This window comes from Peromyscus californicus, unplaced genomic scaffold (genome assembly GCF_007827085.1).
Source record: "Peromyscus californicus insignis strain IS unplaced genomic scaffold, ASM782708v3 Scaffold_22__1_contigs__length_63687245, whole genome shotgun sequence".
NCBI classification, from domain to species: domain Eukaryota; kingdom Metazoa; phylum Chordata; class Mammalia; order Rodentia; family Cricetidae; genus Peromyscus; species Peromyscus californicus.
Window position 1 is genome coordinate 15,573,376 of NW_026294525.1, and position 21,341 is coordinate 15,594,716.

The 21,341-nt window shown below is 47.9% G+C and overlaps 1 protein-coding gene and 1 non-coding gene across 3 annotated transcripts in view; both read right to left on the reverse strand.

Annotated features, from left to right (window-relative positions):
• Positions 1-984: 984 nt before the first annotated feature.
• Positions 985-1,090, reverse strand: LOC128118800 (U6 spliceosomal RNA). The gene has a single exon (XR_008221327.1). It is a non-coding gene; the product is annotated as a U6 spliceosomal RNA (small nuclear RNA).
• Positions 1,091-7,155: 6,065 nt separating this feature from the next.
• The window catches only part of Mthfd1l (methylenetetrahydrofolate dehydrogenase (NADP+ dependent) 1 like), a 189,627-nt gene continuing 175,441 nt past the window's right edge, over positions 7,156-21,341 (reverse strand). For both annotated transcript variants that reach the window (XM_052750965.1, XM_052750966.1), the window contains 2 exons: positions 14,460-14,580; positions 7,156-7,599 (listed from right to left, as the gene is read on the reverse strand). In XM_052750965.1, the coding sequence (XP_052606925.1) occupies positions 14,491-14,580 (90 nt within the window). In that variant the 3' untranslated portion in view covers positions 7,156-7,599; positions 14,460-14,490. The remainder of the gene's footprint in view (positions 7,600-14,459; positions 14,581-21,341) is intronic.

Genomic DNA, 21,341 nt, shown 5'->3' on the forward strand with positions numbered 1-21,341 from the left:
GCCACAGGTGGAGGACAAAGGACCACTTGCCAAATTTGGTTCTTTCCTCTGACTGTGAATGAACTCCGGTGAGGTGTTTTGGGCAGCCTCGCTAAAGGGACAGAACAGGTAGTTACTCCATCAGCAAGGCAGGTACCTCAGTAGACCCAGTCTGGCACTGGAAGCCAGGAAAGTGCCTGGAGAGCTGGTGGTCCCTATTCCTCAGTGAAAGCTTGGAAACCCTGATTCTTTATCGGGGAAGGAATCAGCAGCAGCAGCAGACACAAATCAACACCGTGGTGGGAGGGATGGCTGCCTGAGCAAGCAAAGATTAAAGCCAGTATTTCAAAAGGGAGTTTATCTGGGTTGCTACCAGAAGGTGCAACCCACAACCAGGGTCGTTCTCTGTCCTCTGTCCCCTGTCCACCCTCCACCCCCCACCCCCGCCGCAACCTGCGCCCCCCATCAGTTAAGACAATTGGGACAATTCTTCAGGCGAGGCTTCCTACTCAAGGGATTCTAATTGGTAGCAAACTGACATTAAAACCAACTGTAACACCCTGCTGAGCCATCTCACTGGCCTTATATTTTTAGATTTATAACACATACAAAAATTGATTGTGAAACTCTATTAAAACTTCAGCTTAATTAGACTGAATCAAATTGATTATAACCCAGTGGTTAGTCCTTTCAAAATTTTTAAAAACATTTTTCTCTTTCGGTGCTGGGGATGGAGCCTGTACCTGGTAGAGACTGTGAGGCAGTTACAGCCTGCTTCCTTGGGTGGGCACAGACTGGGGGCCCTGTGAGCTTGTTGTGTAGCTGGTCCTGCTATGATATTTTTACACGCCCCTTTGTTAACTATGTAACCCTGGTAACACACTGTATAGCATACCCAGGCTTCACACTCCCAGCAATCTGCTTGCCTCAGCCTCCTGAGTACTGGGATGATGTCTGTGTCACCACACTTGGCTTCCATGTTTTTTTTTTTAAGGGGGCACATTTAAAAATATGGAACGCTTCACGAATTTGCGTGTCATCCTTGCGCAGGGGCCATGCTAATCTCTGTATCGTTCCAATTTTAGTATATGTGCTGCTGAAAAGCAAGCACGGCTTCCATGTTTTAATAGTTAAGCCTACAAGTCATTTATCCACAGGTGGCTTCTTCTGCTCAGCTTCCCAAGCCTCACTGGAAGCTGCTGGGTTGGTCCTGGGCCAAGCACCTTAAGGGACTTTCATCTCTTTGAATTCAGGTTTACCTCAACCTGCATCCAGGCTGAAGTGCTCAGTGGGGTTGAGCATGGCTCTGGAGTCAGAGAGACTATGTTGAGTGCCAGAAGTGTCCCTTGTGGGGTCTTGGGCATGTCCTTGTACCTGTCCCAGCCTCACTTTCTTTAACTATAAAATAGGACAAATGAGCCTTGTATTTATTTCCTTAAATAATAACCACAAAACATCTGGAACGGGTCTTGGCAGATGGTTATCTTTCAGTGTTAACTATTATTAAAAGTCATTAAGGAAATAGCTGCCCATGCACATGGCTCGATTCCTACTTCCTGTTAGTGTCCACAGGCTCTCCATGCAGGCTTCTCCTGGGGTGCAGTCTCTGGGCATCTGTGGAATTGGGCACCTGTCTCAGTAAGGGACAGCTGCCCAAGGCTTTGCTACTACTTCAGAATCTTTAAAGGCTCAGCCTTTTGTAGCTGGAAGTTTTCTCTGGTCCTGCCTGGCCCCACGGTCCCGCGGCCGCTTATAAAATAATCATTCAGAGGCTTTATATTCTTTACAAACTGTATGGCCTATGGCAGGCTTCTTGCTAGCTAGCTCTTTCATCTTAAATTAACCCGTTTCTATTAATCCATGCTTTGCCATGTGGCTGTGGCGTTACCGGTCTGCTGGCATCTTGCTGCTGTTCCTTGGGTGGCAGCTGGTGTTTCTCTCTGCCTCTGCCTTTCTTCTCTTCTCTCTGTCTTGGACTTCCTGCCTACCTCTGAGCTGCTTTGCCATAGGCCAAAACAACTTTATTTATTAACCAATGGGAGCAACACATATTCACAGCCTACAGAAAGACATCCCACAGCAGCCTTTCATATTTGATTGGCCCTTTCGGATGCATCAATAACACCAGCCAGTCTTGGACTTTGATTTTCAGGTTGTCTCCTGGTTTTGCTCGGTTATAATGGGGTTTCTTTTTGTTGGTTAGTTTCGTGTGTTGAGTGGGAACACACTGTGTTGGGCAAAGGTCCTGGGTGAGGCTGGCGATTTGGAGGGCCACGGTATTCTTTTACCTTTAAAACTTGTGTAATAAATGGCTGCTATGAGCTCCCTTTCTTCCTTCACCCGCTTTCTTTCTTTCTGACAGGGTCTTGCTCTGTAGCTCAGTTTGGCCTTGGCCTTTCCATTCTCTTTTTTCTTTTTCTTATTTTGTTTTTTTTTTGAGACAGGGTTTCTTGGTGTAGCCTCGGCTGTTCTGGAATTAGAACCAGGCTGGCCTAGAACTCAGAGAATTTCCTGCCTCTGCCTCTGGAGTGCAGGGACTAAAGGAGTGTGCCACCACCTCCCTGCTCATAATTTTACCTTTAATCAAACATCATACGTATTTATAGTATACAGTATGACTCTCCATTTTGACGTACAATGACCAGATTAGGCAAATCTAGGCCCTTAGACAATTGGTTTTGTTGTTGTTGTTGTTATTGGGCATGTAGCTTAGTGGTACAGTACTTGCCTAGCACATATGAAGCCCTGGGTTCAATCACCAATTCTGTAAAACTAGAAAACAAACAAAAAAACAAGTCACACGCTCCATCCTTTGGGTTCAGAATATTCACAGTGTTCTGTACTGGTAATCTGAAACACAAAGCGGACGTGTGCCAGCTATAGGGCAGAGCCAGAGCCCGGGCGGCCATTCGGGGGTGGCCATTCCTCCTGAGAACCTCTGTGCTGTTCTGCAGTCATCGTGGCCAATCCAAGCTGGGCAGCTGAGATGTCTCCTACAGCGTGCACTTGCTTTTTGTCAAGAGGCCCTGTCTGTCACTTCTGCCTCTCAGAGTTCAGAATTGTCAGAAACCAGAACCCTCTGCCAGCTGCTCTCTCCCTGCACACGCTTGGCTCCGGGGCCTGCACCTACACCCCCTTGCTCTGCCTGTGGGTCCCTCTCTCCAGCAGACCACTTCCACCCGCTGCTGCTTCCAGCTCGGTCCCAGCTCAGCACTCCCTACATGGCCGGCCTCCCGTCATCCTTGGCTCTCGGCCTCCCTAATTATTTAGCACTTAAGTGGGTTTTTCTGTCCATCTGTAGTTTGCTGCGGATGATTCCTTTCCTGTCACTTCTGTTTATACATATTTACAGTTACTTCAATTATCTGTTCGAAGGATGAGCTAGGTAGCATGAATAATTGAAAAATAATTTCTTTTCGGCTTTGGAATAATCTCTGCACTCACATTTTGAGGTTGGAGGGTACTTGATATTCTGGGAATTCAAATTTTCGAGGTCCTAAAGGCACCATCTGACACTTGGCAGGAGGGGTAGTTATGTAGAATGCCGTTCCCCTGGTCCCTGTAAACTCCTCTGGCTCCGAACTCCATGCTGAAATTGGAAAGCATTTGTCTAGTTGGCTTGTCCTGAACCCAGGAGAGCCTGCATGTTCTCTCACCGAGCCTGTCTCTGCTCTTTGTCTGGTACACATTGTCTCTATCAGGGCGGGAGGCTCATCAGGAGGCTGACTTAGAGGAGAATTATCAGGACTCATGCAATTACCTAGGAAGAAAAATTCCTTAATTGTAAGACTTTGCCAAACACACATTCATTAAATGGCTCTGCTCTGAAGCATACTGGCAAATAGAATCAGTCTGATGGTTTTGAGAAATTGCCTCTTCGCCGTCTTTATAGCAAAGCACGTAAGCAGCATGATGTATGACTGAAGTTATTAACTGGCTTTGAACTCTTGGGGTCCTTTTGCATAAACACAGATGCCCACACAGGGCTGCATAAACACATGACATTCATGTGGATCTGCTGGGCAGAGGTCTGCAGTTCTGACCGCGCCATGAGAAATATTTAAGTTGAGCTGATTTGTTACATAAACACCGTAGCCTCAGGGAAGGGCACAGCATCACATTTCTCTCCTCAGAGCTGGACTGTCCCAAAACACAGAGATGGGCGCGGGTCATTTCTGGAACCAACCTGCCCTTGGTCTCATCTTAATCATGAGATGAATCTGAACGTTTGGCTCTTTAAAGCCGTTCAAGAGGCCCAGCTAGATGGTTTTGGGAAGCCTAACCACAGAGCACGACTTTTATGAACGTGAACTCAAAGCCTGGAGGGAACCCCCTGGCTGGTAGGTGCAAAGCCTTGCCTACAGATCCAGCCTCTCTTTGACCAGCTCCCGATACCCCTATTCCCCTTCATGGCTTCTAGAGCCATTTCTGGGGAACCCTTCCTCAGCTCCTTTTTTTTTTTGTTTTTAAATCCTCCAAGCTGTGTTGATGTCTTGTCTGAGGGGGTACTCCACTCTTGGTGGCTTGTTAAACAAGGTTCGGGGAAGGGAGCGCCAGATGACCTCATCTCTCCATTGCTGTCAAATGAACCTTCCTAAGAGGTCACATAAATAAACTCTGCCTGGGAAGGCAGGGACAGGAGAATCCCACGTCATAGGCCAGCCTGGTCTACATAGTGAATTCACATCTACACAGGGAGGACCCTATGCCAAAAACATGGGGAAGAATGGAACTTGGGGGGCTTGAGAGCCAAAGGAAGAAAGGCGGTGGGGGAGACAGGCGAGTGGCTTGGCTCTGAGGGGGAGGGCGGGCTTGACAGGGCTGGACGAGGGACATTTGTCAGAGGGGTGGCACTGAGCCAGAGATTGCTGCCATCAATGATCATTCAGCCTTTCAAGGAGTATTTATTTAGACCTCCTGTGTGTTTAGCATTGTGCTGGCTCAGTGATGATACAAAAGTGGAGGTCAGGTTAATTCTTAATCTTTAGCTTGGAGAATAATCATCTAGTAAATGTGTTAAAATACAGATCCTAAGGAGCAACCCCAGAATCAGATGGATTACAAAAAAAAAAAAAGAAAAAAAAAACCAAAAACCAAAAACCAAAAAAAAAAAAAAACAACAACAACAACAAAAAAACCCCAAAAAGCAAAAAATAAGAGGAAAGCATCACCTTTTTTTTTTTTTTTAAGACAGTATCATGTAGCCCAGGCTAGCCTCAAACTTGCAATGTAACTGAAGGTGACCTTCCTATTTCTACCTCCTGAGAGCTGGTTTTGTGTGGTGCTGAGGATGGAGCCAGGGCTTCCTGCATGGTTGACAGGCATGCTACTAGCCAAGCTGCGTCCCCAGCAAAAGTTTCACTTTTAGCAAGGATCTCAGGTATTCTAATGAAGATAATCTTAAGACCAGCTTTTCTAAAACAAAGATTGTAAAGCTTGTGTATAAGCAAAAATTAGCTCAAATGCTTCGAGGGAAGGGTCTACTGTTAATTGCCCAGAGAGATGATCTGTGTTTACTTAACACCACATATGGGGCAAATTTAGCTTGAATGTACGGGCCTGATAATTAGAGCTGCGTCATGGAGCAGACCACTAGAGTACCCATAGCCTTGGACTCAGCAAAGCAATGCTAGATTTGGAAGCTGCACCCGGGACCTGGGGAGCTGCCTACCTAGGGCTTACGTAGCATAGAGGAAGGAGGACGTGAGGGCCTAGCTCACAACGCTGAGATCAGGAAGATAATGTAGCTAAGCATTTGATTTTGTGTTCATCCTGAAGGCTCAGCTGTGGTCTTGTTTCCACGAGTGACATCTTTTCTGTATCCTTCTCTTTCTTCTGTTTCAGGAAGCAAGTCCCCAACTGAGTCGTTAAGGAAGGCTCAGCCACTGTTATCACGAATGTCCCCTTGGAAAAATTCATCTCTGTGTCTGTTTTACACGAATGTCCTCTACACAGAGTGCCCACAAACAGGTGACAAGAGGTGGGGAATCTGGCCCTTCAGGAACAGGGACAGTTTAGATCACTCTGATTCTTCTGCAGCATCCCATGATGGTGGCCCAGGCCTGTGGACATTAACCCGCTTTTAGGAAATTGATGAATTATGGACATTTTGCTTAGCTCTTGAATGAGACTCTGATCTGTTTTCCTACATAGAAGATTGGATTAGTAACCTCTTGTGACTATATTCCTGACAAAGGGACCTAATGAAAAAGGGGATTTATATTTGACTTATGCTTTAAAAGCATATGTATATTTGACCGTATGATGAGGGGACTCCTTAAACAGCAGCTCACAGTCAGCTACTGCTCTCGGAGTGCGTTCCATGGAGAACCTACCACCACATAGGTTCAAATACTGAGGAGACAGGGTAAGTGTGAATGTGGAGAGGTGGACTCCCCAAGAAAGAGCAGAGACCGGGAAGGGCACCTTCGAATCGCTAGGCAAAATTACACTTGGAAGAGGCACTCTGAGTGGGCTTTTCAGTTTTCAAACAGTGTTTTGGAACAAGCTAAATTGTGCATAAAGACACATTGTGGGCCAAGCAGGGTCACTGGAGTGGGCACCGTAAGGGCATACTGGAAGGATCCTGTGCCTTGGGTGATTTAGGATATTTATGGTGACAATTTTACTTATATTGCTTAGAAGCACAATGACGTATTGTCTGTTTCTGAATCCTCGGTTTTGTTTTAAGTTTTACATAATTTTATATTATTGCAAGGGGGAAAAAGGGACAAAGAAGGGTCAAAAAGTAGGGAACAGGGCATAGAACGTTCTCCCTTTGCACTCAGTTGGGCCAAAGGAAAAACATTTGCCGATCACCTGACCTTTAAGAGGCACTCTGCTAGCCCTGTGGGCCCAGAGAGCTGAATGGCCATTGAGATTCGTTCATGGTGGAAGAAATTTGTAAGCTTGTATTAGGTAAGTGACTTCCCTGAGACCTGAAAGTCACTGTACATAGATAGTGCACCTTGTTCCAAGGGACCTGCTGACCTTCCATAGTCAGAGGCGCTTAGCTGCCCAGACATTTCTCTCTGTGTGATTGTTTTCTTGTCATTCACAGTGCCAAACGCACCTGCAATTTCCTCCACAAATCTCCCAGGTGACATCCCACAAGATCCACGCGGACAGTGACATCCAGAGAGCGGTTTTATTCCGCACTGAACACAACTAGTTGGGTGGTTTTCTAGAAACATGTTTATTTTCAGTTCAAAGACAAAAATAAAGAGACAGCTTAGCAGTAGAGGCTGTGAAAGCTGAGGAGGCCTGGCATCCCATCCCAACACAGGGGGAAAGGAGAATTAAAAGAAAGACACAAGAGGAAACTCCATAGAGGAGAACCTCAGCTTTTAGTTCACACTCTTGTAATCCCCCAGGCCCCGTAAAATAAACACTCCAAAGTCTAAGCAGCAGAAATGGTGTGAACTCTATAGGAACCGAGAGGAGCTCTGCTTCTTCCAGTGGTGGCGAAGGTCCTTCTGCTGAACGCGGCTTGGCTGGGAACGGAAGTCATCTCGCAGGAGGAAGCAGTCTTTGGCCTGTCTCACGATTTCTCCAGCATTGCATAACAAGCGGATTTCAAAATTCACTTTCTTCTCCAACTGCAGCAAAGAGGCTAAGAGCCTGAAAAACAGGGGAGAAAAACGTCTCAGAGCCAAATCGCCTCGTCCTCCGGTGTCCAGACTCTTACTTGTGCCATAGTTTTAAAGAAAACCCGAGAGCGAGAGAAACGGCTCCATTCATAAGCCAAGGCTGGGACTCCTGGGTGGGATGTTTCCTGTGTGAGAAATGAGAATCAGGGCAGGGACAGGCGGATCCCTGGAGCTCCCTGACCTGCCAGCCTTAGCGTGCTCCAGCCCAGTAGGAAGGAGACTGTCAAAACTGCTATAGCGCCTGAAGAATGAGACCCAGAGCTGTCTTCTAGCCTCCACACATGTGCATGTATATTTGCACATATAAGTGTACCCCTAATAAACATGAACCCCACACATATACACAGGGAGAATCAGATGTAGCCCCATAACCGTGAGTTAGTGCTGTACCACAAGGTGACCCCTGAACTTCCCAAGACATTCCAGAATTTCCAGGACTTGCAGATTTTGGATCTGTATAATATGTAGGATCCTGGGACTGTTACAGGCTTCAGATTAACAATCTGGTTGTCTTGGATTTCTGTTCCTGTTTAATACAGACAGCAAGTTCTGAAAATGCACTTGGGAGAAGACAGGAATGAACAGACCCCGGACTTCTCAACAATTTGTTGCCCTCTCTCAAAAAATGTTATGATTTTTGGCAGGTCTTGAATTCTCTAACATTTTAAAAATTTATTCATTTATTTTTGATAGGGTTTTATCTAACCCAGGCTGGCCTTGAAGTTGGTATGTAGTCTAGGCCTAGCTCCCAATCTTCCGGCCTCCACCTCTCAAGCTGTGGGATTACAGACACGGACCACATGCCCAGCTCTTTGCGGTCTTTTAGAAAGAGAAAGTGACCAGACTACATTGGAAAAACAAAACCAAGCAAAACATCTAAGTCCCAGAAGAAAACATGTTCCCACTCCAGGAAAAATGTAAATGCCAGTATGCAGCCTTTCATCTGAGTTTATACACGGAGGGATTTATTTGTGGGCCAAAAGAGTTCATTCTGTTGAAATCGGGTAGATTTGCCTCCCACAGATAACTGAGCAGTCTGGAGACAGGGGAGATGTCCGGGCAGTTTAAAGACTGAAGACAGTGATGGAGATGAAGACAGAACTTCAAATACCCCCCAACATCATAGTCTAAGTCAGGGGAGTAAACAGAAACCAGAAACACAGCAAGTATAACAAACACGAATGAAAAGAAAACATGTCACGTTAAGAGGGCTGTCTAGTAAAGGCCCTGGCTCTTTATTCAAAGACACAGCAGCCTCACTGTAGTGGTCAGTGAGTCCTGGGGAGGGACGACATTGCTGGGCCTGGCTTACCACGGAGGGGTGGCTCCGTGGGCTGGAGATGCCCTGAGTGTGCTAAGAATTTCCTGGTTGCTGAGGCGAGAAATGGAAAACCGGTTTTGTGTACAGAGAAGAGTCTGTGTTCCACATTTTTCTTTTCTTTTTTTCTTTTTGTGAGACATGGGATCAATGTGTAGCCCAAGCCTGAACTTGCAACCTTCCTGCCTTCCCAGGATTTGGATTACAGGCATGTACCACAACATTTGACATGTAAGGAAAGCTGAAGGGCTGGCAAAAACATGCAAAGTCTAACTGAAGAGGTGGGGGCCAACAGCTGAGGTGGAAATGTAAAAGTGAATTATTTATTATTCTAAAGGGAGGAACACCTTGGAAGTTTACCCACTGGGAACATAGTGTAGAAGGTGAATATATGAAATACTCCCTGCTCCCTGATGCTGGAGATGGACTCTGGGACCTTGCTCACGCTAGGCAAGTGTTCTACCATTGATCTACATCCCCAGTTCAAAATCTATATGAAATACTCTATTTCAGTAAGTGTATTGTGCCCCCAAAGTTCCCTTTAAGGGGAATTAAGAGGGTCACAGGTGGTACCTAAGCTAGATAAGGAGGACTTAGTCGTAACTGTCATTAGATGCCAGAAAGGTTTGAATATCCAGGGCTGCTATTATCCTTGCCTGGAAGAGAGGAAAGAATAAGTGTATGTTTACTGCAGTAGTGGAGCAAAAGATAAAATTTCATAACTGAAATCATGGGGCTGAGATGCTACCCCAGGGTCCCCTTTGATGTAGGAGTTGGGGTTGCGCAGGTCTGTCCATAGAAAGGCAAGTATGTGGCCACCTGACTTGAGAGTAGCTTCTGGTCAGCAAGCCTCTTGGAAACTTTTGCCCTCAATTAGGGAAGAAATGAGCTGGGGTGGCATTCTTCTTTAGGTGCAACTCTAGAAAAGAAACTTCTGGCAAAATACTAGAGTTTACAGTGGGACTAGAGTAGATCCCAGTAGGTACTAAAATTTGTACAGCAGAGCCGGGCGGTGGTGGTGCATGCCTTTAATCCCAGCACTCGGGAGGCAGAGCTAGGCGGATCTCTGTGAGTTCAAGGCCAGCCTGGTTCTAAAGAGCGGGATCCAGGACAGGCACCAAAAGTACACAGAGAATCCTGTCTCGAAAAACCAAAACCAAACCAAACCAAACCAAAAAATTGTACAGCAGATTGGAGGGAGGGTACTTGGGTTTTTCGGGAAGTCTGCTAGACTTTATTGTGCGGAGCATTTGAAGGTGTAGAAATATGATAAAGGCTGAGAATGAGAACCCAGAAGATGAGAGAGGAGCACAACACCCTATCCCCTGTAACACAAACACCTCGAAGCACAGGATGGATTTCACGAGGCCCCAACTTATTTGAAAGATTTCTATTTAGTGACATCCAAAAGAATGAGTCACACCTCACGCAAACAATAGCAGAAGAATTACAGGGAAGTCTTGCAACAAAAGGGGCTGAGCTCAAGTCTTGGTGACTCCTTGGAGCTCACGTTCACATTTAGTCTCACGATGTTTCCTGGAGGGGAAGAGAGGGAGGCAGGAAAGGCGAGAAGGGAGCGGAAGGACAGTCATCAGCTCCCCTTCTTCCCTAGTGGGGCACAGGGGCAAGTCCCCACCTTGAAGGATGGTGACCGCGCTGCAGCTGAAGGTGTAAAATGATCTGTGGCAATAAAGTTTGACGACAAAGTCAGTGTATTCGAGATGCTGAAGCCTTGTCCAAGAGGAAATGTCTTTTATTTATGCATTTCAAGGGCTAACAGACCTCTGGGTATTGACAGAAGTGGTCCTGAACTGCCATGCTGGAGAAGCATGGGAAACAGGAAAAATGTTTACAGGAGCAGCACACAGGAGCCGCGGAGAGGGAACGGTTATTTGTAAAATGCTTTTATCTGGGGACACCAGATCCCTCGTCAATTGTTCCAGCAGGGTCAAATGATGGGTTTTGAACTACTGCCCAGCCAGCCTAGGAGGGTATTTAGTCATTTCACAAGACAACAGCCTTGGATAGATGAGAAGCAATGCCATTCAGGCAGAGGGTGGGGCAAGAGACAGTCCCACCGTGCTGCCGTCCTATTACACCGAGTTTCTATAAACTTCGAGCTTTGAGTTGAATATCCAAGTACTTATCTTTGGTTATTTTACAAAAACCCCAAATGTATTCACCGGCTGATAGCATCTTTTGGAATGGGCCTAAGCTCAACGTAGGGGAATGGGGTGTGAGGGCTGCGTCACACTGTGAGCTGGCTAATCTGGCTTGGAGCTTGGCTTCTGTCGCCATTAGCTGGGCAGTGTGTTGACCTCTCTGGGTCTGTGTGGTCATAGCCTTGACACGTAATACCTCACCGGCTGAATCTCTCCGTGCTAGCTGACTGATATGGCAAAAGGACACATGCTTGCTATAATGACCGGAGTGCTAGGCAGTGGGGATGCAGACTACCCTCAGACACCACCCCTTCATGTCCACACACAGAGGACCGATCTTCCTGAAGCCTCTAAGGTTTACTAGGACAACACCTGCTGCAGGTGCTGGAACCCTGAGTGCAAGGTGCTGAGCACAGTACCTGGCATGTCAGAAGATCATTACCCAGACCCCCGCTCCATCTTAATTATATATTTTAAGATTCAGTGTTTGTGTGTGTGTCCCCATCCCAGTCCGTCCATAAGAGGGTAGCAGATCTCCCTAGAGCTAGGGTTACAAGTAGTTGTGAGCCTCTCTTAATATAGGTACTGGGACCCAAACTTGGGTTCTCTGCAAGAGCAGCGAGTGCTCTTAAGCGTTGAGCCATCCCCCGCTAGCTCCCTATGTGTTAGTTTTAGATAGGGTCTTGTTCAGCCCAGGGTGATCACTATGTAGTCAAGACAACCCTGAAATCCTGATCCTCCTGCCTCTACCTCCAGAGTGCTGGGATTAACAGCTTGAGCCACTGTTCCTGGATTGCCTCATCTTCAGATAAAAGCTGAAGGGATGCTTGCCAGGGAACATATAGGTTAAGTCACAAATGTATTTAGGTATACGCATTGGTACAGATGAGGGCACATCCTTGGCATGACCTCAGTCTTAATGGCAATAATTAAGGTATCATTGGGCTCATATGACCTACTTGGAGAACAAATGAAAACGGACCAAAAGTCTGGGGAAAATACTATTCATTAGAGACGAGAGATTCGTACACACTTGTTATGGAGACACATGACAGATATGTACCATATAGGATTCTCGACACGAAAAGAAATTAGTTAGGGCAAGGCTCAACTTCTGGTTTAAAAGGAATGATACTGTTATTATCCCAAGGCCTAGCTGGGGGACTTCAACACACAGCACAACACAACAGAGGACCGAAATAGCACTGTCATCCAAGGTCACGTCCCTGGGTTCCTTTGTTCAACGGCTCATCTGATGCCCTTCTTGGGGTTTTCTTTTCCGAGGATGATGAAGATGAAACGCATGGCTGTGGCGGCAAGTTACAATCGCCCCTGCTTCTCAGCAGCAGACACACACAGGCAGCGAAATACCGCTCAAAGCATGAAAGCAGCTACTTCACCTCTTAGGTCACCATGGGTCCATTTCAGGGGCTCCTCACCTTTCTTATCAGAGTCCAGATCATAATTGTTTAGTCAAAAAAAAATCTTCTAGGAAGAAAACCAAACAAGGAACCTCTCCAAACTCAAAACACCAAAGGGGGCTTGGGATACTATGGCTTAATTAGTAAAGTGCTTTGCAAACACGAGGTCTGAGTTCGATCCCCAGAACCTGCACATGAAAATTTCCAGGTCTAGTGGTGTGTGTTTGTAATCCCAGGGTTGAACAGGTGGAGACAGGAGGAACCCCGGGGCTCTCTGGCCACGAAGTCTAGCTTCCTTTGCAGGCTGCAGGTCCATGGGAGACCCTATCTAAAACGAACGACAGCAGCAGAACTCTGGATAGCTCCTGGGCATGATCTGAGGCTGCCCTTTCATTCCCTCACGCATAAGCTCACCCCCAGACATCAGCTCCCCGAAACCCCATAAAACTGTTAGCTATTAGTGCTGAAATCAAAGAAAATGGGAATTTCGCATCCTGCTTAGGGTCCCAACTCAGAGGTGTTGAAGGGTATTCAGGTTAAACAAGACCACCCAAACGCCCAGAACACAGTGTGATGCCAAGAAGGAGGGGTTCTGAGCTAAGGAAGAGAGTTGAGAGAAAGTTTAAGGGAAGACTGGACCTTGGTAATATGGTGAGGACACATTGGTGTATGGATGTAAAGGAAGACCCAAAACCTTTACAACTTCTGCTTGGGAGTTCCAGGCAGGAACGTTGGAAATATGGTCATTTTCTTTATATGGGCGGGCAAGCCAGAAGCCAGCAGGTATTGCATTAACACCATGGGATGGACAGGAATGAGGCCTACAACCCCCAGTTTTGAGTGACCTAAAAAGTATAGATTAAAGCCCTATTTTCTTAAACTGAGTAACCAGAATCCAGAAAGGTTTCTAATATCCATGTCTCAAGGAAGACCTGTTGTCCATCTGTATGTGTCTTTCCAGGGGCAAAAGAGCCCAACCATAGTCAAAAGTTGAATTGTGTTGTCTCAAAGGTATGTGGGAACCCTGCCCCTGGGCACCTGTGACAGGGACCCCATGACTGCCTTTGGAAGCATGGCCTTTGGAGAGTAATCAAGTTAAGATGATGTCTTTATCTGAGCCTGAATCGAATTGCCTAGGGTTCTTAGTGGGAGAGGACAAAGTGCTAGGTTTGGTGGTGGATACTTATAAATCTAGCACTTGAGTGGGTGAAGCAGGAAGGTCATGAGTTCAAGGCCTGCCTGAGCTAGTTAGTGAGTTCTCATCTCAAAAAAAAACAAAAATAACCCAAAATCTGAAGACCACCAACAATGACACACGCACACACAAACTGAAAAAGAAAAAGGAGAAAAAGAGAAGACCCCAGAAGGGCAGAAGCACAGAGGGAGAAGGAAGAGAAAACTGAAGAGGCAGAGATGGTGGGGGCATGATACGTGGTGGTGAATACGTCATGGCCTCCCTCAGAGGGAGCAGGACACCCACTCAACGGATACCCTGACCCTGAACTTCCAGTCTGTAGGACAGCAGGACACAGCTCTGTTCTAACCCATGCGTCCATGGTACTTTGTAACGGCATCCCTGGGAAATAAACCCAAGGTTTCTTTAACACAACTGTAACTCTGTACCGAGATGTGCGGTAGTAAGGTAGGAAGCTAGTCTTAAATGACTGACACTAGCCTTTGTCACGACAAGAAGCATTCCAATTAAGTCCATAACGGGAGAATGTACGATCTAACGTCTACTGGACTCAAGTCCAGGTACCCTGGGGGGCATGTCCACTTTGGGGAGGGGACCCAAGTCACAGGCAGCTATTAGGTATAAACTTGGAGCGATCTAGGAAACAACTGACTTATTTGATCACACTTAAACACGAGGAAAACAACACAAGAAAGCATGTGAGTTGATAACAAGACCCAAATCACAGCTGCCCACCTGGCTCAGGTCCTGAGCGAGTGTCGTTCCATCAGAACAAGCCTTTAACTTGCTCTGTTTCTGTGTCAAGGTCTATATCGTAAAAGCAGGGCCGAGTGGGCAGTCCTGGCATTGTGCTCATCTGGAAGAGAAGACAAAACATCGCTCGTGAGCAAAGTCCACTGAGTGATTAATCACGGCACAGTTCACGTGAAGATAGAAACCAACCACACAATTCATGACAGACCCATATCGCATCCCCCCCCCCTTGCGCCTTCACTCTGCAAGGAAACCGACCAAATACAGAAAGCACAGGTCACCTCCCCGGAAATGTAGCCCATTCACCCTGCCCGGTGGTCCCCACAGGACACAGTAACCACCAGTGACTTCCAAAGCTTCTCTTCTTAGTCAGATTTGCATACAGAACCTGAGACCAGTCCCTCTGGCTGGGGTTGGCATTGCCTCCTCACCAAGCACTATGAAGAAGCAAAAATCCCGTGGGTGCAGTGCAAACCCCTCCCTCTAGATACCTGGCATCTGGCTTCCCTTCCAACATGAACTCCTGTGTTGAGGGATGCTTTGCGCTGGGTATAGAGCTGAGCGCGTTACCCATTTTTTTCTCTTAGTAACCCCCACAAGAGGCATCTCTACTATTTCCATGGCACATGGGGAAGGGCAGTGAGATCCAGAGAGGGGAAGTTACATGCCCAAGGTTGCATGGGTAATAGGCACCACACAACCTTTGGACTTTGCTTGTGATGTTACACGTTTCCATATCACTGCCTTGGAATGACACTGTATATTTTACAGATGACAGACAGCTTTATCCAGCTTCTAGCACCTTGCTTTCTCCTCACTTGATTGATTTTGGTGGGGTGGGGGTGAGGAGTGCTGTGGCCTTTTTTTTTTTTTTTTCCTTTTCCAAATAGGGTCTCACATAGCTCAGGGTGACCTTGAACTCCTGACCTTCCTGTGATTTATCTCCTAAGTCCTCAGATCACAGGCAGGGGCCACAGTGTCTGGCAAGATGAGAGGATATTAGGTTACAAAGGTAAGTGCTCGTGGGCATGGCTAGCTCAGGGCAGAGCCTGGCTCTTCACTGCTTTGCTGAGCGGAGACCTTTAGCACTGTCACCTTGTCCCCTGCCACAGAAGGCCCTGGTGTACCAAGAGAGCAGGAACGTACCCCATTAACACACTGCTCCCAGGATGAGAGGATTCGGGATTTCCTGCTGGGCTGTAACATCCATCCATCCATCCATCCATCCATCCATCCATCCATCCATCCATCCATCCAGCAGAGGTGAGATCTGGTTTCAGGCTCTTCAGAGGTCATCTAGCCTGTCCCTGTCCCCAGCACTCTTCCATCCATCCATCCATCCATCCATCCATCCATCCATCCATCCATCCATCCATTCATCCAGCAGAGGTGAGATCTGGTTTACGGCGCTTCAGAGGCCATCTAGCCTGTCCCTGTCCCCAGCACTCTTCATCACTGTTTCCACGCAGTGATGGGTTAGCACTCACTCTCCTGCTTCCGCCCATCCCTCCTCAGTTCTTTGCAGACAACCACATTAAGGTGGAATGCAGTTCTCACCCCCTGCTCCCCTCTCTCACCCCTCGCCCTGTTTAGGGACTCTTCTCACTCAGCCTGGGGCAGGAGCACCCTAGGAACCTGGCGGAAATGCAAAGCCATAGACCTGCTGGGTGGGTGCCTGGGACCACAGCAAGTCCCCAGGGGACACAGATACATACCATGACTTGGAAACTGTGTCTCACATGGTGCCCACAGTCCCTCTTTGTTTCCTATCAGCTCATAAGAGGTTAACACCTCAGTGCTAGCTCCTGTTTATCTGCTGCCCAGATGGGGAGCCAGCTCCCCCACCCCCCCCACTTCACTGACCGCTCCCTGCTCTGCTGGCCCTGGAGTGGTGGCAGTGGGGAGGCTGAGGCAGAGCAAGGAGAAGGCACAACAGTGTGGTGCTAGCTGGTCCGGGACACCGTAGCTCCCTACATAGGACTGTAGCACAGGTGTCTCACGGGTCCCCATTTGTCACACACAAGTGGGCAATCCCATTCTGGATCTCAGACAGTGAACTGAGTGTAAGCTCTGGCATCTGACTTTGTGGCTGGGGGCCTGCTGTACTATAAATCTTACCTTCTTAAAAGGCAGGCAGGCTCCGAGCATGGAGCCGATGTTGCTTTGGTTACTACTGTGTTCCTCTACCGACAGAAGGAGGCCATGGAAAGAAAGCCATGCTTACTGTTTGTGCTGGGACAGCAAGCATGTTTCATTCACATATGTCATAGGGCCGCAATGCACAAGGGTTCCAATGGTAACTCCTCTGTAAAGCATACTCTGAACTCGTACCCGAGGCACTCGGTGGCACTTGCAGAAGGTGCCTCTATGGTCTGGGTGGGCTCCAGATTCGGAGTCGACACTAGGCTAGCTGAAGAAAGCATGGGGCATGTTGGCCACAGCGACACTGCTCTGTCTCTGGGTCAAAGGCATCACTTGCATGGAGGTACCCACGAAGACTTGATGGTAGTTTTTCCTGAGGCTGCCCACTCTACCGACTAACAGCAGGCAAAGCTTAGAGTCACTCAAGGTGACGAAACTTGAGAAAACCTTTCAGAGGAAGTGCATTCGGGGCCATGTGACAAAGCTACCAATCACGGAGTCTAACGTAAATGGGGAGAATCTCTCGTCACCTCCTGCTTGTTAACGTGCTAAACGGGAACATTGTCCTCCCCACAGGCACTTTCAGATGATGGAGGACCAAGACTCTCAAAGGCAGAATGTCAGCCTGTGGGTCCTAGAGTCAGAGGTATGGGTGGCCACGTGTCTTCTGGTCATTCCAATTCTGTCACAATGTTGGGACAAAAAAACTAGCCAAGATGTTAAGCGACAGGAAGCGAGAGCTGTCTGTCTTCCCCTTTCCGCCTATTTCACTGAAGTGGGAGAGACAGGGGTGGAATGGCGAGATTCCCACATTCCTTTCCAGCGATGCAGCAATCACTTCTGAGAATTGAGACTACTTATTTGGGATAAGGGACAGCAGACAAGAAACCACAGGGTCTGGAGAGTGAGAGACTCCCAGACCTGTGAATAAACAGCTGCGTTCTCTCTTCCCTGCTGAGGAAGCACAATATGGAGATCTGTTACCCAGACCGTGCACCCTTGCTCCACGGCCTCCACCCATCACAAGCTGCCCCCAGAGTGCAGCTCCCAGACCAGACTCCAGAAAGCACCACAGAGGAAAGAAAGAAAAATGAGAAGCCCCTGGGAATTGACCTCTGGCCACAGGCCCGGGGTCAGTGGGGCTCTGTGCTAACTGTGTGCTCCTGCTTAAAATAACCAAGGAGACACTAAATCTACGTTTTTGTCATGTCACATTAATGGGCTCTTGTGCAAAGGCTGAAAAAAGCTTTTTGTCTTCATGACCCTGATTTTAACGACAGCTAATCTCCCAAATCTTTCCTGACCATGAGAAACCACACTTTCTATCAACAACGTTTAGAAATGTACGTTAGGGCTGACGGGATGGCTCGGTGGGGCTCGCCGCTAAGCCTGAGGAGCTGGGTAACTCACAGCTGTCTAGACCTCCAGTTCCAGGGGATCCGATGCCCTCTTCTGGCCTCCATGAGCACCGAGCATGTATGTGGTGCATAGTCATACATGTAGACAAAATGTACACATAAAGTTAATGTCTGTTTAAGACTGGTGTTAACAGCCAGGCATGGTGATGGATACCTTTAATCCCAGCACTTGGGAGGCAGAGGTAGGCAGGTCTCTGTGAGTTTGAGGCCAGCCTGGTCTACAGAGTGAGCTCTAGGACAACCAGGACCACCTTTACAAAGATCATCTTTAGAAAGAAGACATAGCATGGAGTCACAATACCTCCTGACTGTGAAACATGAACATTTGTATGGATAGAATAACTACCCAGATCTTCCCTGCTGCTCAAACGTGGATTATTGCTACCCATATGAAGTCTGCAAACAGCTCTCATTTGCATGACCTCACTGAAGAATTACCTACATATTCAGCGAAAATTATCTGGGCTGGGGATGGGACTCAGGGGCAGAGTGCTGACCTAGCATACTTCAGGCCCTGGGTTTGATCCTCTCGCCTCCCCCCAATCACGCATGCACACAAAATCTTTGGGAAGCCGAAGGAATTATAGTTATAGCTGGAATGTCGCCTTGCTAACTAAGTCTGGAGCAGTGGTTCTCAACCTGTGGGTCATGACCCCTTTGGGGGTGCCGTATCAGATATCCTGCATATCAGATATTTACATTATGAGTCATAACAGTAACAAAATTGCAGTTAGAAAGTAGCAATGAAATAATCTTATGGTTGGGGGGGGGGTCACCACAACATGAGGAACTGTATTAAAGGTTTGCAGCGTTAGGAAGGTTGAGAATCACTGTTCTAGAGGGCTAGCAAAATTCAAGGAAGAGAGTTCTAAGACAAGGCCTTAGCTATCGAACTGGTCCTTCATGGCTCCCATGCTCTGTTCTATTCATTCTATTCCCCGAGAGACACACAGAGGTCACTAGTACATAGGTGTGGAGCCATTTACGTGTGGCTCTTCAGAGGTCCCCTGGGTCACTATAGAGAGCCTTTTCGTCTTGGCCCATGTCACCCTCACCATCGTTCCTGACTCCTCAGCAGCCCTGAGTAGTTGGAGGCTCACAGTCTTTCCTCCATCCCTATACAGATGCAGAGATAGATGCAGGGATGCTCAGGGCAGTTGTGCCATGCTCTTGGTACCGATCAGGAGGATCTGTACGGACCTCGGTTCTAGGTGGGTCAGCAGTCTGCGAGGGGTGGGCAACGGTGGGAACCAGCTCAGGACTTCTGCTTCACAGAGAGAGGCATGGCCTTTGGGCAGCTAGCTCACTGAGTCCTCATCGGTCATCGGTGAGGACAGTGTGACAGCGTCTACACTCTGGACTCCGTTTTGAAATGAAAATGAGAGAAAGTAAGAAGAGACTACCAGGACCCAGTACTCACGGTGTCGTTTCATCATTACCTGTGAAATAAGCAACGAGCAGCCAGGGAGAGCCCAGCGGGTGGAAAGGCACCCGCCTTGCCGTGATGGCCCGACGGCCTGCGTTTTATCCCTGGACCGTGTAAAGGTAGGAGAGGCATGGTTTCTTCAGGTTGTGCTCTGACCTTCACATGTGTGCCACGACGTGTGTGGTCCCTCCTCTCTCTCTCTCTCTCTCTCTCTCTCTCTCTCTCTCTCTCTCTCTCTCCTTCCCCTCCTTCCTCCACCCCTCTCTCACACAGACACACTCTCACTTACACACACACACACACATACACATATACACACAAATAACAATAAATTAAATAGAAAAAAAGTAAGACTGTTACTTATGGCAAGACAGAAACAGGAAATGGAAAAGGAAATCTGATCTAAGACTGTATTTCTTTTACAGAGACAAACAGGCTTGAGTTATTTCCCTAATTTTTCTTGCATTACTGGTTATCTTAAAGTCACTCTCAGCAGAGGGCGTAGCTCAACTCCGTACTCCTCCTCCTGCCCCTCCCAACCCCGACAGAGTTTCCGCTGTACAGCCCTGGCTGCTCTGGAACTCACTCTGTAGACCAGGCTGACCTTGAACTCACAGAGATCTGCCTGTCTCTGCCTCCTGAGTGCTGGGATTAAAGGCTTGTGCCACCACCTCCCAGCTCCAACTCCATACCTTTATAGTTTCTAATCATCACAGTCAAGTCCAAGCTAATCCTCGAGAGCCAAGATGCAAAATATTCAAGCCAACGAGGGCAGCTCTGATCAACCCAGAGCCCTACAGAAACATTAACTATAAATCAGAGTGAAGCATGATCCTAAACTGAGCTCCAGTGTTGACATGGAGACTGTTGCATGCAGGACCAGCAGAGCTGCATGGATCAAAAACGCCTCTGTCCACCTCTCCAAACTTGGTGGGTCTCTCCTGCCATTGGGCACCGTACACATCCACCGGCCATTTGATCTGCAGGTGGCACACCCTGAGACTGTCTGTGAGCTCCCGTGAAACAAACAGATTTAATAACAGGTTCCTGCAGAGCGGAGCTCCTCCCCCGAAACATTAACAGAGATCTTGGTCACTGAATGACCATCCTGTGAGGGGAGGGAGGAGAAGGAGCTGGAAGGAAGGGTGGGGTGATGGGCACTGTTTCCGCTAGGAAGTTTACTGTTTTTCCCTCCTGCTGCGCTGAACTCAGGGCCTCACACATGCCAGGCAGGCACTGTACCAGGGAGCCACAGCGGACCAGTTTAATGTTTCTTTCTTACTTTCATCCTTGTCCTTCCTCCAGACTGCTGCAAAGCTGCCCCTTGGAGATTAAAAGCTGCAAAGCAGGTAAACTTAGCAGGAGGGCGGAGAGAGGTCCTACACTCTTGGAATCTTCCTGGATGCTGTTCATAGAGCTGGGGGGTGGGGTTTATGTGGAAGCCTGGTGGAGAGGAGGAGAAGCGGGAGGGGTGGGAGGCCTTAGACCATGTCTACCAACTGGAAGCTTAGCTAGCCAACACTTGATGGATCAGGGGACCACCTACAGTCCATCTTACCTGGGAAAGAGGATGGAGGTCTGCACTGCTCTGGAGCCTTCATTTCAGGACACTATTCTGAGTCTAGAACTGACTCTCTCTCTGAGTCTCGAACTGACTCTCTCTCTCTGAGTCTAGAACTGACTCTCTCTCTCTCTCTCTCTCTCTCTCTCTCTCTCTCTCTCTCTCTCTCTCTCTCTCTCATCTACCCACCCACCCATCCATCCACCCACCCATCCATGTATCTTTAATAGACAGGATCTTACTGTCTAGCCCTGGCTAGCTTTGAGCTCACAATCTTCCTGCCTCAGCCTCCTCAGTACGGGACTACAGCCGTGTTT